The 18,244-nt window shown below is 37.5% G+C and overlaps 5 protein-coding genes across 5 annotated transcripts; 2 read left to right on the forward strand and 3 right to left on the reverse strand.

Annotated features, from left to right (window-relative positions):
- Positions 1-272: 272 nt before the first annotated feature.
- Positions 273-3,247, reverse strand: LOC125196323 (S-adenosyl-L-methionine-dependent methyltransferases superfamily protein). Its single transcript, XM_048094795.2, has 10 exons — positions 3,109-3,247; positions 2,955-3,024; positions 2,742-2,870; positions 2,597-2,660; positions 2,450-2,510; positions 1,707-1,791; positions 1,551-1,607; positions 1,094-1,207; positions 815-885; positions 273-691 (listed from the first exon to the last, which is right to left on the reverse strand). The coding sequence occupies exons 1-10, from the start codon at positions 3,210-3,212 to the stop codon at positions 370-372; spliced, it is 1,077 nt and encodes a 358-aa protein (XP_047950752.2). The 5' UTR covers positions 3,213-3,247; the 3' UTR covers positions 273-369.
- Positions 3,248-4,110: 863 nt separating this feature from the next.
- Positions 4,111-6,552, forward strand: LOC125193892 (uncharacterized). Its single transcript, XM_048091827.2, has 4 exons — positions 4,111-4,253; positions 5,241-5,509; positions 5,636-5,899; positions 6,070-6,552. The coding sequence occupies exons 2-4, from the start codon at positions 5,282-5,284 to the stop codon at positions 6,418-6,420; spliced, it is 843 nt and encodes a 280-aa protein (XP_047947784.2). The 5' UTR covers positions 4,111-4,253; positions 5,241-5,281; the 3' UTR covers positions 6,421-6,552.
- Positions 6,553-6,936: 384 nt separating this feature from the next.
- Positions 6,937-10,864, reverse strand: LARP6A (RNA-binding protein). Its single transcript, XM_048091826.2, has 11 exons — positions 10,562-10,864; positions 9,986-10,067; positions 9,279-9,373; positions 9,015-9,086; positions 8,858-8,937; positions 8,643-8,727; positions 8,176-8,223; positions 8,023-8,088; positions 7,807-7,950; positions 7,384-7,504; positions 6,937-7,309 (listed from the first exon to the last, which is right to left on the reverse strand). The coding sequence occupies exons 1-11, from the start codon at positions 10,754-10,756 to the stop codon at positions 7,185-7,187; spliced, it is 1,113 nt and encodes a 370-aa protein (XP_047947783.1). The 5' UTR covers positions 10,757-10,864; the 3' UTR covers positions 6,937-7,184.
- A 2,124-nt stretch (positions 10,865-12,988) lies between these two features.
- LOC125195687 (ornithine transcarbamylase, chloroplastic-like) lies at positions 12,989-15,480 on the reverse strand. The gene is made up of 5 exons (XM_048093847.2): positions 15,272-15,480; positions 14,348-14,682; positions 13,891-14,022; positions 13,513-13,788; positions 12,989-13,298 (listed from the first exon to the last, which is right to left on the reverse strand). Exons 1-5 carry the CDS (start codon positions 15,453-15,455, stop codon positions 13,116-13,118), a joined length of 1,110 nt encoding a protein of 369 aa, XP_047949804.2. The 5' UTR covers positions 15,456-15,480; the 3' UTR covers positions 12,989-13,115.
- A 171-nt stretch (positions 15,481-15,651) lies between these two features.
- On the forward strand, positions 15,652-17,689 carry PFD6 (prefoldin 6). Its single transcript, XM_048093848.2, has 5 exons — positions 15,652-15,810; positions 15,945-16,015; positions 16,107-16,231; positions 16,632-16,692; positions 17,389-17,689. Exons 1-5 carry the CDS (start codon positions 15,741-15,743, stop codon positions 17,443-17,445), a joined length of 384 nt encoding a protein of 127 aa, XP_047949805.1. The 5' UTR covers positions 15,652-15,740; the 3' UTR covers positions 17,446-17,689.
- Positions 17,690-18,244: the final 555 nt, after the last annotated feature.

Consider the following 18,244-nt stretch of genomic DNA (forward strand, 5'->3'; position numbering starts at 1 on the left):
AAAGAAGTAGGGGGTGTTCGGTTGGCAAGACTAAATCTCATGATTAAATATGTATCAGGTTTGGTTCATAAAATTGAACCCTACAAATTAATTCTAGATGAATAGTCTCATGATAATTAGTCATAGCCTGCCCCTCCAACTAAAATATTCCCACAACTTAATCCTAGTTGGATAGTCTCATAATAATTAGTCATGACAATCGAACATGACAATCGAACGCCACTGTAGTTGATTTTAAAAACATACAGTACATAATTTTAAAAACATACTCCTAACTAAACATTAATCAAATAGTAATAATAATCCAACTATTCATACAAGTGCAACCAAACCCATAAGGCTGAAAAAGGGAAGGATTTGGCTAATGGTTTACACATAAATTCTAAATATCTTAATGTTAGGTCGATCATAAGATCTTAGGTAAGGAAGAAAGTCTGACACTTTGATCACTTCAGTGAGGTCGGTGACTACAAGATTGGCCTTCTCAGCCAGCGCAAGGAAATAGTTGAAGGTGTCGATGTTACGAATCACAGATGCGATATATGCAACGGGGTGCTGCTCTCCTTCCCTAGCTCCTTTCTCCGGGGAAGCATCAGACTGGAGACCAGCGTGTTTGCGTTTCAAGAGAGCTGACAGGACTCGTACGAGATGAGGAAGGCATGACGGATCGTATAGAACATCAGCACCTAAACTGTTGAAAAGAGAGTGAAAGAATGTGACTTGTAGCTGATGTGTAAGTTGCAACCCTAGATAACTGAAAACATCATGATCGCATTTGCAGTAATATTCGAGCTGAGATGGATGGAGGACTTACATAATGTCAGGGGCGAAGCAATGGAGATCATCCTCTGAGGCAGATTCCCAAGGCAAACAAACACATTGGACCTATTATCAGTAGATGGTCAGCTTCACTATCGCGACCTTGTTCTGATTCAACGAAAATGAAATGCCTCACAGTCGGAGTCGAACAAGAAAATCATATAGCGCATAAAAGTGCAAGGACATTACATCCATCTCAGCTACTGAAGCATTGAAAATGAGCAAGGAAGATGAGATAGCATGATAATGTCCACACATATGTAATATGTCTCACCATTTTTTCATGTAAATGAGAGTCCAATGTGTGATTTGCTGTGGACAGGTTGTTCAGTTCCAAGTTGACCTTCATATTTGCTAAAGTTGAGAAGTCACCATCAGTTAGTATCACCTACATCACAGAATTTTCAGATAGAATCTAAGATACACGTGTTAATGTGTGTAATATGATATTGGTTTTGTGTAATGTTAATGATGTGATGCTATTAGATCTATATACGTCTTTTATACCCGAAACTCAGGAGACAATTATTTTACGAACTGAACTTGTAACCTCGTATGCAACCAGAGAATCTGAAGCTTCAAATTTACCCATCATGTTCTAATCATGTCAACGAAAGCAAGCAGATGAATTTTTTTTGTTATGTTGCCACAAAAACTGATAAGGCAATTCTTAACATAGGATAGTGTAGTTGAAGAGGATGGGATACGAATTCATGTATGCACAAGCTCACCTTCGATGCTTTAACATAAGAAAGACAGATACCAACCAATCCAACCCCTGAACCAACCTGTTTGAACAAGTGAATATTAGTATCAATTTAAAACACAAAAAAAAAAAGACGGGGGTGGGGGAGAGAGAAGAAAATTTTCTGGAATGTGCCTCTCACCTCAAAACAACACTTATTTGAAAATAGTTCAGGGAAAGAAAGTATAAATTCTGACATGAAAAGGCTTGAAGGCCAAATAGAGCACCTACACAACAACAGTTACATAGAGAAAATCAAAAGAATTAAAGAAAAAGGTGCAAATATTAAAAGTTTGCAGCATATTGAACCAATGCTACGCAGGCAATCTTTCCTGACAATAACTTACACGATGTAAAAGAAAAGGCATAAATCAACATGTGACAAAAATTAATTTAACTTCCCCAAGACACGAAGATGAATTCTGCAAAAGAAAGAAGCAAAATTTAACCATTTAGCACCCCTCCCAGTTCCCCTTTAGGAGAGTGCTATGATCACTTATCCTTCTACTTCAAAATAGAGTCTGGAAAACTAATGCCGAAGCTGGTTTTCAAATATATTAGTTGTATGACTGTATCTTTCTCAAGTAGGAAAAGAAAAGCCTTAGCAGTATATAGTGAAATTAGGTTTGAATGGTGATTGTAAGGCGATATTGTAATAGAAAGAACTCGAATTGTAGAAGACGATCTGGCATGAAAAGGATAGTGAAACAAGCCAAAAATGCTAAGCTATCCAACATGTTTGACACCAAACTTCTTACTTTCACCTCATCAACAAAACAGTGAGTCTACGGATTAATACAACCGAAGTTGATTCCTTCTCCCAGTACGATCACAAAAAATATAAGAAAAAAAAATAAAAATCAATAAAGATGATGCTTCTGTTACCCTGTATCTCCTTCAAGCATGTTAACAGAAGAACGAAGTCGAACCTCCAATTTCGTGGACCCTGACCACATACAGAAACAGTCTGAATTCATCACTTAAGTTCTAAACAAGATATGAACAAACATATAACCCCCAAAAAGAAGTTACCATTTGGAAAAATAAAAGAGATTGTTTTCAATAGTTTCGAGTTCCCAGCATTAGCACCATCATCCTAATAGAGAAATAAAATTAGGTCAGAAAATATCCATCAATTCACAAATCAAAAAACTAGTGTGAGTAATGTATCCATTACCTTTAGAGGAACCAAGCATGATGCATAGTATTCATACAGTTCATCCAGCACCATCTCGCCACTGGATTCAATTTCATTGATTAACTTCTTCAGAAATCTCTTCAGGAAAGGCCCCTGCAACTTCAAATCCTGAAAACAGAAAAAGCACACTTCGTTTTTCCTTCCAAAAACATTATGTTTTACTATTCGACTGCGAGAGAGTTGAGAGATTACTGCTTTGCTGATGCATCGAAGCCAAATGCACCTCTGTACACTCTCGGTGATGGAACCGCCACCAAGTTCCCTAATTTCAGTAATTTAATCGAATTAAAATACAGTAAAGAAGAAGAAAGGGGATAATTTTGGAAGGTGGAGGTCGATAGATGACCTGGCGTAGGAGATTACGACGTCGGGCGGTTCCAACGCTAGAAAGGCGGAGATCATGTAAAGGCACGGCCGATCGGAGACGGCGAGTTCTTCCGCCGCCGCCATTTCTCAAATTCTGTTACTGCGCAAGTACTCTTTTGAATTTATTTAATTTTATAAATATAAATTGTTAAAAATGTTTATTACATTAATTATTAAGAGCATCCACAATGGTCGGCGAGCGGCCAGCTAGCCGATTCCCGGCGCTGGCCGGCCCGCTTGCCGAACCATTGCAATCGACGAGCGTCATTTCGGCGAGAAATTCGGCGAGCGCTGACCGATGGGCTCGCTGATCCGCTCGCCGTGATTGTAGGCCGGCGATCGGCGAACGATCGACCAACGCATTTTTTTTTAATTAAATTTTCGAAACACTACATATACACGATTTTTACGTCATTTTCATTCGCACCACTTGTTTTAACAAGTTTTCTCACTCTCTTAATTTATGTACAAGAGCAATAGCGCGAAATGGATAACAACAACGAGTCTACTTAATTTATGTAATGTACTTTTTAAAAAAATAAAATTAATGAATTTTTCCGTATATGTGTCGTAAATTTAATTCTGTATTTTGTGTTTAATTTTGTAAATTTAGTTGTTTTTTTTATTTTAATTATTGTGGCTAACCTATTGCTTGTCTAGTTGCTTGTCCTGATGATGTGGCAAGAGGAGTTTGTGGTTAGACTATGGCTAGCCTAAACTAACTGTGGATGCTCTAATAGTAAAAGTTGGAAATATTTCTCATTATCCAATTGGACTTTTTATACATATAAATTATAATTGTGTCAAAAATATTAGCGATAGATTATCCTCTCAATTAAAAAAATAATCATTCTATATAAATTCAAATATATTATGCTTATATGAATATATATTTATAAGAATAAAATTTATTCATAGATATAAATGTAAAATAAACTTTCAGAATTTAAAATACTCCTTTTAACTATTGCTCATCTAATTAAGGCAGAGAAAAATTGTGTAATTATATAATTAAAGTAAATTAAAATGAAGATAATGAGAGAATACCCTTTTCCCAGCTGACATTGAGCTCTTCTTCCCAACGGCGCCGAAGCTGTTCGAGTTCAGGCGCAATCGGAAAACTAGGTGACACTCTACTCATTTGTTGAGTTTTCTTCAATCTCAGATACTACTTCGCAATTTGAATTCTACAAATCGTTGTTCGATTTCGACATTTGCACACGGATTTTTTATGGCGGTTGTGGTTCTACTTAAATGTAATCCTAAATTTTCCTTACTGAAATTGACGCCTAGAATACGTTGATGGAAGAATTTGTGTGTGTGTGTGTGTGTGGGTTTCGTTTCGATTTTTAACTGAGGAGAACGATGTTAGTAGATTACTGTAACCTCAAGCTGATTAGGGAAGCATAGAGGGTATAATTTTGAATGAGCCAAAGTTTCAATTTCTGAAACTGTGATTCTGATGGATAAAACAATTAATTTGTTGTGAGCATTGGCGAAATTGAAATCAGAAATGAAAAGGAGATTGAACTAAGGTACTAGCTGCCTTGTTGATCAGTCATTCTCCAGGCGATTTGGCAGCATTAGTAGTACATCTTGGGGGAAAAATTGCTTAAGTGCTGCTCAATGTTATTGTTTTTGGTTGAATATGGCATAATCTTGAGAAAAGTGATTGTTGGCATGTTTCTCAGACTGTGTGCTGTGACTTTTGAGTATATGTTATGATTCTGAGAACTATGCTGATGCTCTTCGCATGGCTGACGAGAGAAGTATAAGCTAAAATTGATTTTTCTGTTGAACTGTGACCGTCTTGTAAAGTAGTTGTATGTGCTCATACAAGATGATTGCATAAGAAAAAATATCTGAGCTATGATTTTTAGGAACAAGGAAAAAGCTGATCCACATAAAAATGGAGTAAATTTTTAGGAAATGGTATGTGAGTTTTGTGATTGTACATGTAGCATTGAGTATGACAGTGAAATTGGTTTTATGACACTGGTAGTAAGTTGTGGTCTTTTCATATGTTTAGATACACATGATTTGATTTGATTTGATTTGATTTGTTTGTCTTATGGCACGGTTAATTCTGAAAAATGTTGCTTATATTTGCAGTTATACCTTTAGATTGCTGCTCGGGTCTTTTGAAGTAAGCCATGAGTTGCTTACAGATAACTGCCAGCCGTTTAATCTGTTCACCTTCTGCATCCCCAGTGCCAAGTTCTCAATTGAATAAGGCATTTACAACCCCCTCGATTTACCTGAGAACAAAAGCAAAAACTCCTAAGCTCCCCCTGAACCTGACCTCTGCCACATCTCGATATCAACGAGCTACAACTGTGTGTTTATTTGGCGGCAAAGGGAAGCCAGATAATGGTGACGAGGTAACTGAGATAATTAACTTAATTGTCTTAAATAGTTTGTCCATTTTGGGTTTATTTCATTGCAGCAAAGCTTAAAAATAGAGCTTTTTATTGAGGAAATGAATTGTTTGTGATAATCCATGTAAGGGTTCTCCATGGAAAGCTATTGAGAATGCCGTGGGCAATTTGAAAAAGGAGCCCTCAGTTGAGGAGTTACTGAGGCAGCAGATTCAGAAAAATGAATTCTATGATGACGGAGGTAGCAGTGGGAAACCTCCTGGCGGGGGTGATGGTGGTGGTGGTTTTGGTGGTGGTTTTGGTGGTTTTGGCGAAGCTGAAGATGGTGGACTTGCCGGAATGTGGGATGAGTTCAGCCAAGTGATTCTGGCAACTATGGGCTTCATATTTCTGGTAATTCTAATCTCACAAGGAAACCTTTTGTGTTAATCTTCATTTTAATACATATAGTCCCTGTGCTAACGTGGTGTGTGAGTTCAATCGACTCTCGTATCATATCTACGCTTGCGAATTACCCAATGCTTCCTCAGTAAACTTACCTGAGTTATTTTGCTCCACTTCAGTATATTTACATCATTGAAGGGGAAGAGATTACCGTACTGGCAAAAGACTTGCTCCGGTTTCTCTTCAAACGGCAAATGAGTATCCGTCTAAGGCGTCTAGTTGAAGAGTGGCAGGATTTCTTCCAGAGCATGAAAGACAAGCCAGCTTACGATCCGTATTGGCTGGAACGCGAAATTCTAAGTACCACAACATGGTATGACCACCCTGCCAAGTATGTGTACATGGCCAACACTCTCATTCAACGCGAGTCGACATCTGATGAACGTGAGTCACAGTTCGATCAACTTGAACCAGCATCTGATCAACCTGAGTCGAAATTCGATGACTACGAAGATGATGAACAATACTAGATATTTGTTATTTTTTTTCCATATATGGCTGGCTAGCTTCTCAACTGCCATGGCTAGGATATTTGTACTTTTGTTCCTTTTTCAGACATTTTAACGTGTATTGGAATAGAGAGTTAAGTTTGTGTTTGTGAATTAACTTATACTACCTCTGTTCCCCAAATTTTGACATAGTTTACCATTTCAGTCCGTCCCTGAAAATGACACTTCAGTTTTTACCATTTTTGGTAATGAACCTCATATTCCACTAACCCATTCAAACTCACATTTTATCATAAAACTAGTAGAACCCGCATCCCACCAACTTTTTCAAACACACTTTCCATTACATTTCTTAAAATCCGTGCCGGGTCAAACCGTGTCAAAATTTGGAGGATGGAGGTAGTAACTTTCACTATTATGATAGTATAAATTAAAATTATACTTTAATGAATACAATTCTTATCTGCATTAACTAATACTCCATTATATGGCAGAGACCATATTAAATACAAAACCAAAATAATTTGAATTTCTGAATAACAAGGAAATTTTCCTTTTTTATATACTTGGGGAGTCTCCACATAATATATGGAAGCAAATTTCACACAATCTGTCAAACACCAAAACATTTTCGAGATATGACAGAAGCTGTAAACCATGGGCACCACTGTTACAGAGCACAAAAGATCGGTTTTCCGGGATAGATATCCGAATGAGCACGCTACACATGTGGAATGTATTCAACTTATATCAACAAGATGATCCTGAAATCCACACCGGGAATCTCAACTGGTCGCCGGAAGAGGTCGTCCCCTGCCCATAGTGAACCCTCGTGTTCCATCTGGCATTTTGGGGCCCGGTGGCGGCTTTGATGGTTCGACGCCATGGCTGGAATACTGGGTTCCATGACCTGGAGTGAAAATATTAGTTTGAAGCAAGTAAAAGATGTATTGTCTAGAATATTTGTTAAGACTTGATAAATACCATGTCCATTAGTGGCGTGATACTTTTGTCTCCTTCCACCACCTCTGTTGCGACCCTTCTGCCCGTTTTTGTCTCTAGGAATATGCGGCCCGTTCTTATCTCTAGATAAGAGATCCACATCCTGAACAAGCATTTGAAAGAACATTAGACACACTAAACTGAACTTATATAATCTATATGTTCCCAATAACTCAAGTTAAAGTAGTTCGAATGTAGAAGCTTAAATTTGCGAGAACAGCAAAGAAACTCTACATCTAGAGGATCACCCATTTGCAGTTGTAAAAACAGCCTATCAGTTCAAACAACAAAAAAGCTGAAGCAACATCATTATTCCCGTATACTGCCACAGCATCTAAACGTAGGAAGAGTTTCAACTGAATCAGAAGTAGTAACAAGGCACAGATGATAAAAATGAAAAAGTACCTCCACGACCCCATCGTGTGGATCGTCATGATGCTCACTTGCATCATGGTTCTCCTCACTGGCAGCTGGCTCCGTTGTCTGAACAGTGCTACCCTTGTCAGGCTCTAACTCCCTCCATACTTTTTTCTTCTGCCCCGGGTTGTTCTAGAGAATTTAAAAAGGCATTGTCATACTGCTCTACTGCCAAAAGAAGAGAAAGGCAGTAGCACTACATACCAGTTTTTTCAGAAGCTTGACTCGCAATCCATATCTCCAATCTTGCTCGTTGTTCAAAGTGGTCACCTAAACAAGAATAATTAGAGTCAACGATTAGAGGCTGAAGAAAAACAGAAAAAGAAAAGAGTGAAAAATTACTGGTAGCGGACTCACAGCTTTCTCAGCAGCCTCCACAGTGTCGTACTCCACAAGAGCATGCAACTATAGAGAAAAGCCAAATTAAAGCAACAGACACACAGCAGAATGCTCATATGATGTTGTGTGTAAGTTTATTCCATATGAACTGTGTAATGGGTGGACAATCAGTACATCAAATGCATTAGGCTTCTCTCTTATGATTGACACTACAGTCTAATCAAGAGCACCACATTGTAGAGCCAATTATTGAGTAACATAGACTAAGCAAATTTCATCTAAAACCAATCTCAAGATATATGCACAAGGAAAACAGGAAAGGATTTGTAGAAGAGAAGCAATATTTCAATATACCATAGGAAAGGGATATCTTGACTTCATACTATTAAGTAGCAATTGATGCTACAAAGTTAGCATATTTATATTACAGAATTTTGCTGCATTTGCATAATCCCATTTTTAACAGAAAAAAAACTGTAACGCACCTTTCTGCTAATCAGCTTCTCTGCCACGGTACACTTTTTTGGATCAATTACATCATGTGGGTCACGAATGGTAATATTCTTTATGCTAGCAATCAGAAACAAAATGAACTGTTAACTAGCATAGGAGGACAATAGCATACAAGTAAAGAAGGGGAGAAAAGAAGCAGCACAGTTATAGGCTTATAGCACAATTTAAAGAAAATTTATATGCATACGTTCCAGCTTCACCAAACAGTCGATTGAGGTTGTCCACTGAATGATCCTCGGGTAGATTCTCCACTAGTACAGTGCATACCTATTATACATTCAAGATTTAAGATTCTTTAAAGCAAACCTAGTAAAATAAAGATAAAATTAATTGAAGAGCTCTACCATTGGGTCCTTGATTTCAGCTGATGGAAGAGGATGAAGTCGCTTCACCATTTTCCCATTAGAGCTGACAACCTGAAGACAGCAGGAATAGTTTTCTTGTCATATTGAAAAGCTAAGCAAATAAACTCGGTTAGACAGAACTGTCTCAAAAACAAAGTTATCTAACTCGGGTAAGATTGCAAAGTGCAATGTTAGTGCTAGTTCTACGAGCTTTCGCAAAACTCATAGAAATAGTATTTTTCTCAATAAAATATATCCACTCACAAGAAAAGTAGATTCCTTCAGTGCAGCCACAATCCACGATGTGTCTTTGGTTAGCTTCTTCATTTTCCTAAATGAGGCAACAACTCCAATAGGAACTGCAGCAATGTAACTATGTAAGTGATTCTTCTTGGACATGCAAAAGAGCTTTGGATGGCAAGTTCAAAAATGCATGCTCATGAAAGTCCTGTGCAAAATTTTAAAACTACAGGGACTCACCACATATGGTACAAAGTTGACACATATAAAACCACATCAAAAGGTCACCCAATTAATAGTAGAAAAACAAAGATCCTTTGCTAAATGCTGAGAGTCTTTTATCCTTTACTTAAAGACTTGGGGCATGCATCGGATTATAAATCATAGGATCCGACTCAATAAACAGATCAATCGAACTCTGGATTCATGAGCTTGTGAATCATATTACTATGTGGATTGAGTTTCTTCATTCTCATTCTGTTCAATTGTATTTATAGAATGGAGCAACAAGGGTGATATTTAAGCACACAATACGTATTTATCCAATCCAATCATCAGGCAGGCATTCCCTTCCATCTAAAGACCTCAAAAGGATATTGACCAAACATTTATCATATCAAATGAAATAATGGCATTCTGCTCAAATAAGAGCGTGCATTTTAGCCTTTTATTTAACTCAAGAAATGTAATAACAGTGATGGTATTTTGCTTCCTAGCAACTCTGCACTCACCAAACCCTTCCACATTCCTTGTAACGTATTTCAGCATAAACTTATCATTTGGCAGATTTTCATCACTGAAGTAATACTCCACCTGCAAAAGTTATTTCAATAAGTAAGCCGGTTGGTTTAATAAAGACAAACTAATAAAATTAGATTAAATCAATAAATAACACTACATTCATCCCAATAACTCACGAGCAAGGTAGTACAATGAAGGCACTGAATATACTTTCATCATTATATATATTGCTTATTGGGCAAGCTCCTAAAAAGAACTCAAATTTAAACAATATTTTCCAGATTTTCACGAATTAGCCTAGTTATGAAACTGTTTATTACATAGGTAACCGAAGATCACATTTTTGCGTTACGGAATGAAAAAAGAAGAGCTGCACTAAGTCGTCTCTCGAGATTAAACCTTACTACCAGCTAATGAAACCTAACAAAAAACAGCTTAATCATCACTCAACTAGTCCAATTAACTCAAATTTCTGATATTGCCTAATTGCAACTAGCCCTCTGAATCAACATACCGCCACCGCCGAATCAAATTTAATCAAACAATAGACAAATTTTTAATTCCACCTGCTTGATGATCTTGCGGCGGAGATCATCGGTGAGCACGGCGGGCTGCGGCTGATCCGTCGGCGGCGGGAAGTGAGTTTCTGCTAGCTCCGGTGAGCCGACGGGCGAGGAATCGGGGTGATCCTCGCCGTGATCAAATTCGTGATCAGACGAGGCGGCGGGGAAGTGGAGGGGAAGCTCCTGGGGCTGCTCCATAGGAGAGGAGAGAGAAAGAAGAGAGGTCAATAATGGAGAAAGGTAGAAACCTCCCGCTCTTATTTTTTTTGCCCCTCTTTTCTTCTTTCTCGATCTCTCGAAGAAGTGTTTCGTGCTTGAAGGGTTTATATTGGCGGTGGCGCCCCACCGTTACACGGTGAAATATTTCCATATTTTAATTGTGCAATATCCTTTATTTAAGAAATATTACTTCTATCCAAAAAAATATATACAGACAAAGTTGTAAATGAGAAATGAGATGAATTTTTTTTCGCAATTTTAAGGTTATTATTTGTTTAAAACTTTTGATATTAAGAATTGAACTAATTTTGGTGGACGGTCCTAAATGGTAAAATTAGTCTATTTTTTATGGACAGAGATGGTACTATTGTTATTTAAGCATTCTTAATCGTTGACAATAATTGGACCGAACCTAAGGATGTGCGCAGCGGGAGTTGCGGGATGGAGCGCCTCACCGCTCATTGCCTAGCAGCGCGGGGTGAGAGTGGGTGGGCACGACCCGTTGCATGCAGTGGAGGTTGAACTTCTATGTTATTTATTCTAAATTTCAAAACATTGTAAATGCTACTCTCACCGTCCCCCATTAATTGACACTGTTTGACTTGCTTGGTTTTTAAGAAATGTAGTGGAAAGTGAGTGAAAAAAGTTAATGGAATGTGAGTCGTACTTTTATATATTAATTTTATAATAAAATATGAGTATAATGGGTTAGTGAAATGTAGAGTCCATTACCGAAAGTAGTAAAAATAAGGATGCCGATTAATTGAGGACGGACAAAAAAAGAAATTAATGCCAATTAATGGGGGAAGGAGGGAGTATAACTACATTTTCGTATATTTATTTCATTCTCATTCTTTATCACAAAATAGATAAGAGCAACGATAGTGAACGAATTTGCTTGTTCAAAGGACCGAGACGGTCAAGGGTCGATAACCTAGAAAATAAACGAGGATACTTTTAATTTTATGAATTAAAGTTTTTAACTAGAACTTGTAATTTTAATGTTCTTAGTGAAGTGTGAGTAATTTTTTTTATTGATAAGTGAAAATAAATTTAAAGGCGCGTCATGGTGGAGTCAAATCCGAGATCTTTGGCATCGGACATTAACCGCATTACCATCAGACCAACACATACTCTTTATGAAGTAATTTAGTTATTTATGGAGTCATGTCACGATAAATGGATGAGTTTGTTTGTTCAAAAGACTAGAACCAACGAGGTCGACAAACTAGGAAATAGAGGCAAAGGTACTTTAGTTTTAGGAATTCAAATTTTAAACCTTGTGGAGTTCAAATTTGTAAAGCCGTAGGACTTATAATTTTAATGTTTTTAATGTAAGTAATTTAGTTATTTGTAGTATATTTTATTTTTAAAAAGTTATAGGTAATGAAAATGGGTTTTCTTTGTAAATATGGGAGAGATAACTCCTGTAGGAGTTGTATATAACAGAAGGTACCCGTTGTGGATGGCGTGGTCGCATGTCTATTTTGGGGGAGTAAGGTTAATCGTTATTAACCACTTGCACGGACTGCAGAACAATCTTTTTTTACTGTTTTAGGAGTAGTTTTTGTGAATCATAATTTTATGGCATAATCTGATATGTAGTTTGCAAGAATATTAGGACTTATGTTGATGGATGGATCTAATCCGATGTGACTCAAATTTGTGGCATGCATTGTAAATCGTTTAGGCCTTTCTTAGTAGTATGATAAAATAAAATGTGATTTCTAATTTTATTTTATTACTCAGTATAATGAAATAAAAGAGAAAAAAGAATTTAAATGTAAAAATACATACAAATAAATTATCATTTCATTTCTATCTTTGTCCCATTCTCACCTCATCATTCTTTTCCATCATACTAAGATAGTATTTCGTGACATAATGAGAAATATAAACTACTCTATCTAATAATCTAAAGTTTTTTATAGAAACTTAGCTCTTAGATTAAAGACAAAGTTAAATACCGATGACAATTTACATAAGTAAAAAATGTTTGATATTTAGTTGTTGTCAGTATTTAGAAAGAGCATCAGAATCAATTTTGTCAACTTAGTACTAGTAATTAGTAAATTAAATAGATATTTGAGAGAGTTTTTAAATCATAATTAAGTTCAAAATGATCACAACAATAATATAATTTCATGGATAACCGAGAAAGAAAAACAGAAATGCTATTTAATAGTAATACAACTCATAAAAAAGGACAAATTCAATCAACAGTTCACCTTTATTTCCAAAAGATTTCTTTTGATAATGCGGAATTCACATCAAGAAGGAATCATCTCTGAAACTGCTACAAAACACAGCTTTACTTAAGGGTGCAAAGGTTCAGCAATCACAGCCCAAGGGCATGAAGCATTATAGCATTCTGCGCGTGCATCCTGTTCTCCGCTTGGGGGAAGACAATGGAGTACGGAGCTTCCATGACGCCGTCAGTGACCTCAACGCCCCTCTCAGCTGGCAGACAATGCATAAAATATGCTTTTGGACCAGCTATCTTCATAAGCTCCTCGTCCACCTAACAAATTATTAGACAGCATGATTCAGTAATATACGACAAACATGATGTCTCAGATATGTTCAAGGGTTTATCCATTCGTTCCATGGCAGCAAGACACATGATGAAACTGACTCGATTACGACCTAATCTCAGAGCTTAATTCCCATTTTCTTTCATCATAAAATATGTGGTTGCAAATAGTATCGAATATCAATCCATATAAGGTGCATACCTGGAATCCTTGAAAAACTTTGCGGCGGTATTCAGCTTCATCTTTCTGTCCCATGCTGGCCCAAACATCAGAATAGACGACATCAGCTCCCTTTACAGCTTCTTTGACATCGTTAACTATTTCTATTTTGCCGACTCCAGCCTTTATTGCTTTCTTAGTTGTCCTTGCATCAGGTTCAAAACCTGGAGGACAGGCACAAACAAAGTGGAAAGGAATGACAGATGCCAACAACAGCCATGAATGCACGATATTGTTCCCATCTCCAACATAGACAACCTAAAATTTGCCAAAACAGAAACATTACACGTTATCTACCGTCAACAGAAAAAGACTCTGAAAGGCTATTAGCCAAATACAAATAGTAGCACATAGTCTAACCTTTGTCCCTTCCAATTGACCAATGTGTTCGATGATCGTGAGTGCATCAGCCATGATTTGACAAGGATGGTTAAAGTCTGTCAAGCCATTGATCACAGGGACAGTTGCATATTTAGCAAGATCAAGAATATCCTGCAAAACAAAAGTACTGATGTAACATCCGTAATCCAGTAGACTTTGAAACAATAAACCAGACAACAATCTTATCAATTCATTGTCCATCTATCCAACGGAATGGAAGGGCACATTATGGCTGACGTTGGTGGTGTCAAGAAACAGATGGGCGAAAGGTCCTCCTTAAGCAAATGGATATCATAAAATGTCTTCTTATTTTAAGAAGTGGAAATACTTAAATACATATCATAGCTGTATGATTTAAGCAGCCAAGACAGTAAGAACGAAATTATCATGCACAATCAGAAGTTGTATGCCCTTATTTAATAACTCACCAGCATACCTGATGAGCAAAAACTCGTGCCATAATGATATCATTATAGCGACACAGCACGCGAGCGACATCGCGAGTTTCCTCCCTCTTACCCATTTGGATGTCATTAGGCCCAAGGTACAGAGCATGCCCTCCGAGCAAATGAAAACCTGTCTCAAACGAGACTCTGGTCCTCATAGACGGTTTGGCAAATATCATAGCCATAGTCTTTCCTTTAAACGGGAGGTATGTCCTCTCTCCTGACTTAATGAGAGCCTTGACCTCCTTGGCCCGATCCAATATCTTTAAAATGGTCTCCTTGTCAAAATCATCTATGTGAAGGAAATCCTTAAGCCCCAGTTCCGCTGAAATATCAAACCATATCCAAACTTCAATAATGACAATATGCAATTGTTATTGAATAGCCTATCCAGTGTGATTATATCAACAATACTCAAATGAATGCTGCAAATATTTATGATAATTCTCAATTACACTAAAACTGAGATGAATCGGAAGATTGCAATGTTACACAATGAAGAACGATTCACCAGAGAACATGAATACAATTAACCCTAATTTTAGCACAAAAATCAACATCTGAAAAGCTCTTGCGACAGTAAACATGACGAATGCAGCTCCGCGTCGTCAACAGAAGATCGTGAAGTTACGCTGATTGATTTCTAACTTTTATTTTCTTTATTTATAAATATTTATCGGTTATTAAATCGATTATCAATGCATGGTGAGTTTAATCATGGCAAGGCAAATGAAATAAATCCAGCTCTAAAACCTAAAAACATAGCATAAAGCCAGCACCAATGCATTTTCCGGCAAACGAAGAAATACTGAACCGTAGCTTCACGAGCATATACTATTCCCCCCAAAAAAAAATTGAAAAAAAAATCAAGGATCGGGAAGAGAATCAGCGGCAAAGGAATAAAGCGCGAGAACCTTTAAGATTGACAGGAGACGAGGGCGGCGCAGAAGAAACAGCCTGGCACGAGATTCGTCGACGAATTGCAGGAGCTGCAGCAGAGACGCCGGGTAATCTGAGGAGGCTATTAGCACCGCGCGAAAGCGAAGCTGATTCCGGCGAGGAAACGGAGGAGAGATGGCAAAAAATGGTGGCCGCCATTGAATTGGGTTTGAGAGTAGTCTCAGTGACTGTTGGTGACTGCGTAGATGCTTTTGTAGCGCCAATACGACGTCGTCACAAAATTATATGAACACGATATTGGGCCCAAAATTGAGCCCATCAAGAATAAAACACGACATTGGGCCCAAAAAAGGCCCATTATCAATTACGATAATTTCTTCACAGATTCGTGCTATTGCCTTGAACAACGAAACCGGTCGACATCGGAATTCGAGCGCCGTCGATAAATAACCGATTTTACCGGAGGCGCGAGGCGGCGGAGCGATGGCCGGTGTGAAGGAGCTGACACGCGATCTAGAGAACAAAGCCAACGATTTCAGGAAACTTGAGAAAGGTAATTTTTGCAAACCCCTCTCGAATTTCATTGGCTAAAGCTAAACCCTAACTCCCTTCCGATACAATCACAAACTGTGATTGTAGTATTTTCCTTTGCTTGTTGAAATCGAGTTTGTGCGTGCAAATGCGCAGATATTCAGAAGAACCAGCAAGTGAAAAAGAAGTACACGATTCAGCTCGGCGAAAACGAGCTCGTGCTCAAGGTAGTTCCTCTGTATGTTCTGACTTCGAGCTGTAGTTTTATTGAGCTTGAGTGAGTTTGTGATTTTTTGCTTGATTTTTTTTTTCCTGAAGGAACTGGATCTATTGAATGAGGACACGAATGTGTACAAGTTGATCGGCCCGGTGCTAGTGAAGCAGGATTTGGCTGAGGCTAATGCCAATGTTCGGAAGCGGATTGAATACATCTCCGCTGAATTGTATGCACTTCTCTGTTTGCTGATGTTTTTTTGTAGGAAAAGTCTTACCATAATCAGTGATCACACATATGCTCACTTGTTAAAATCAATTTGCACGCGTAATGTTTATGGCTGCATTAAGATCTAGATTCATTTAGTTAGAAGGGTGATTTCTATGTAAGTTTGGAGTCGGGACTTGGGAGTTGGGAAACGAATGTCCCTTGCTCGAGTTTAATTAGAAGTTGATGCTATATTTTTACAACTAATGCGCTGGCGTAATATCTTGTTAACCAACTAATATTGAACTTTTTGGTTGTTATGTTTGGCATGTGTACTCTCTGAGTTGTTGAATGTAGAGTTGCAGAATTAATTTGGTTATTGTTGCTTTGCCATTTATCTTTGACATTGTTTCTTGCATCAGGAAACGATTAGACGGTACACTTCAAGATTTGCAAGAGAAGCTAAATAGCAAGCAAGAATCGGTTTGTCACTATTCTGTTTAGTCCTTTTTATGTGAATTTTCAATTTTTGTATCACCTTGTCTAAGTTGTTGTCCATTTTATTTGTCATATGATGGGACTTTCTCCTGCTAGGACTTAATTAAGAAACGCCTTTTGCTGCTTGGAGCTTGTCAGACAAGATTATGATGTCATATAGAGTTATATGAACAAATAAAAAATGGCATTTGTATCCTCTTCCTCACTCCCAAGAAATAAATTTGATAGCATTTGTATAATTATCATGGGATTGGATTGTCGTGTCTCTACTGGACATACTATTTTAAAATGGATTATGTGTAAATTTCAAATGTCCAATGAGCTGCTACATTAGTTTTCAGAGGTATTTGATAATTGCTTTGGCAGGGCTAAAATGTTCAATTACGCTGCAGAGTTCCATGAACTAGAATCACTTAATACTGCTTGTGCTTTTGTTAGTATCCGAGAAAGAAAAATTTCCCCTTTGAAAGAACTTAATCTATTTCTGGAAAAAGCAGTCGTCATTTCTGTCACAATTGTTGTCCATTTTGAAAGAACTTAATCTATTTCTGTCAAGACCAGTTGTCTTTCTACTAATGTATATATGGCAAGACCAAATCTCTTATTACTAATATATTTCTGGCAAGACCAGTGCATCAAATGTCTCTCTCTTCACCTGATTTCTTAAATATGATTTTGCAGATTGCCAAGCTACAACAAAGAATCCAGACTCTTCAGGCTGGAAAAGCAAAGGCCTGATATGCATGCCCAACCCAGTCACTTGGTTGGCTTGAACATAGACGTGGCCTCTTTATATCAAAATTGCATTTCGTCCATTGATAGTCCTTTTTTAGGTAAACGACGAGGACTTCAGTCGCTGTATTACCAACTTCATATTTTATTCCATGTAATATGCAAAAGTTGAATACATTGTTGGTGGATGATATTTTGTGCTCACTCATATGGAAATGGAATTCGCAGTGGTGCTATCAGTCTTGTATAACATAGCTTTTTGGGTGCACGACCGGACTTAGCGTTGTAATATTAGTTTAGATCCTTTTGATTTCCTATTGGATTTTGTGTTTAAACTTATAGTTGTTTGTTTCCGAACTTTTTCTAGTAACCACATACGGCATACCTTTCCTTGTCTTGACTCCATGAAATGATTTTAGAAAGGGAAGAATTATGTTGCTTTGACGTCGAAATCCCCAAATTCGTTAACTCCACGAGTTGATTTGGAGCTGGAAGAATCGTGCTTCTTTTAGTTTGAAAGGGATTTAGAATCTAAGATAAGCAGTAGTGTAGAATATTACAAAGCTTTAAGGTGAAGCTTAATTTAATGATGGGAAGGAATAAAATAGCATAAGAAGTTCTCCATATCAGAAATATTAGATAAGAAGGAACAATGTGATCACAAGCAGCCATCGTTGAACACACTTGTATGTTTTACCCAAATATTAGAGCTCTGATTCTCTTTTGCTAGGAGAGTAATACGTGTTAGCCATATTATGCTCAGATTTGGTATCGAATGAACTCTCTAGAGAAAGTATGATGATTA

Source organism: Salvia hispanica, chromosome 4, assembly GCF_029641045.1.
Source record: "Salvia hispanica isolate PSC_SH4W2 chromosome 4, Shi_PSC_v1, whole genome shotgun sequence".
In the NCBI taxonomy this organism is placed as follows: Eukaryota; Viridiplantae; Streptophyta; class Magnoliopsida; order Lamiales; family Lamiaceae; genus Salvia; species Salvia hispanica.

Coding starts and splice junctions, on each gene's coding strand:
- LOC125195687 (XM_048093847.2), bottom strand. CDS start 15,455: ATGGCGGCCACCATTTTTTGCCATCTCTCCTCCGTTTCCTCGCCGGAA. Junction 14,683..15,271: donor GTCTCCTGTCAATCTTAAAG/GTTCTCGCGCTT, acceptor TTGATATTTCAG/CGGAACTGGGGCTTAAGGAT. Junction 13,299..13,512: donor AAGTTTTTCAAGGATTCCAG/GTATGCACCTTA, acceptor ATAATTTGTTAG/GTGGACGAGGAGCTTATGAA.
- LARP6A (XM_048091826.2), bottom strand. CDS start 10,756: ATGGAGCAGCCCCAGGAGCTTCCCCTCCACTTCCCCGCCGCCTCGTCT. Junction 10,068..10,561: donor GCCGCAAGATCATCAAGCAG/GTGGAATTAAAA, acceptor TAACTTTTGCAG/GTGGAGTATTACTTCAGTGA. Junction 9,374..9,985: donor AAGGAATGTGGAAGGGTTTG/GTGAGTGCAGAG, acceptor ACATTGCTGCAG/TTCCTATTGGAGTTGTTGCC.
- LOC125196323 (XM_048094795.2), bottom strand. CDS start 3,212: ATGGCGGCGGCGGAAGAACTCGCCGTCTCCGATCGGCCGTGCCTTTAC. Junction 2,511..2,596: donor CTCTTTTATTTTTCCAAATG/GTAACTTCTTTT, acceptor GTATGTGGTCAG/GGTCCACGAAATTGGAGGTT. Junction 692..814: donor TGCTTCGCCCCTGACATTAT/GTAAGTCCTCCA, acceptor TCTTTTCAACAG/TTTAGGTGCTGATGTTCTAT.
- PFD6 (XM_048093848.2), top strand. CDS start 15,741: ATGGCCGGTGTGAAGGAGCTGACACGCGATCTAGAGAACAAAGCCAAC. Junction 16,016..16,106: donor AAAACGAGCTCGTGCTCAAG/GTAGTTCCTCTG, acceptor TTTTTCCTGAAG/GAACTGGATCTATTGAATGA. Junction 16,693..17,388: donor TAAATAGCAAGCAAGAATCG/GTTTGTCACTAT, acceptor ATGATTTTGCAG/ATTGCCAAGCTACAACAAAG.
- LOC125193892 (XM_048091827.2), top strand. CDS start 5,282: ATGAGTTGCTTACAGATAACTGCCAGCCGTTTAATCTGTTCACCTTCT. Junction 5,510..5,635: donor AGCCAGATAATGGTGACGAG/GTAACTGAGATA, acceptor AATCCATGTAAG/GGTTCTCCATGGAAAGCTAT. Junction 5,900..6,069: donor CTATGGGCTTCATATTTCTG/GTAATTCTAATC, acceptor GCTCCACTTCAG/TATATTTACATCATTGAAGG.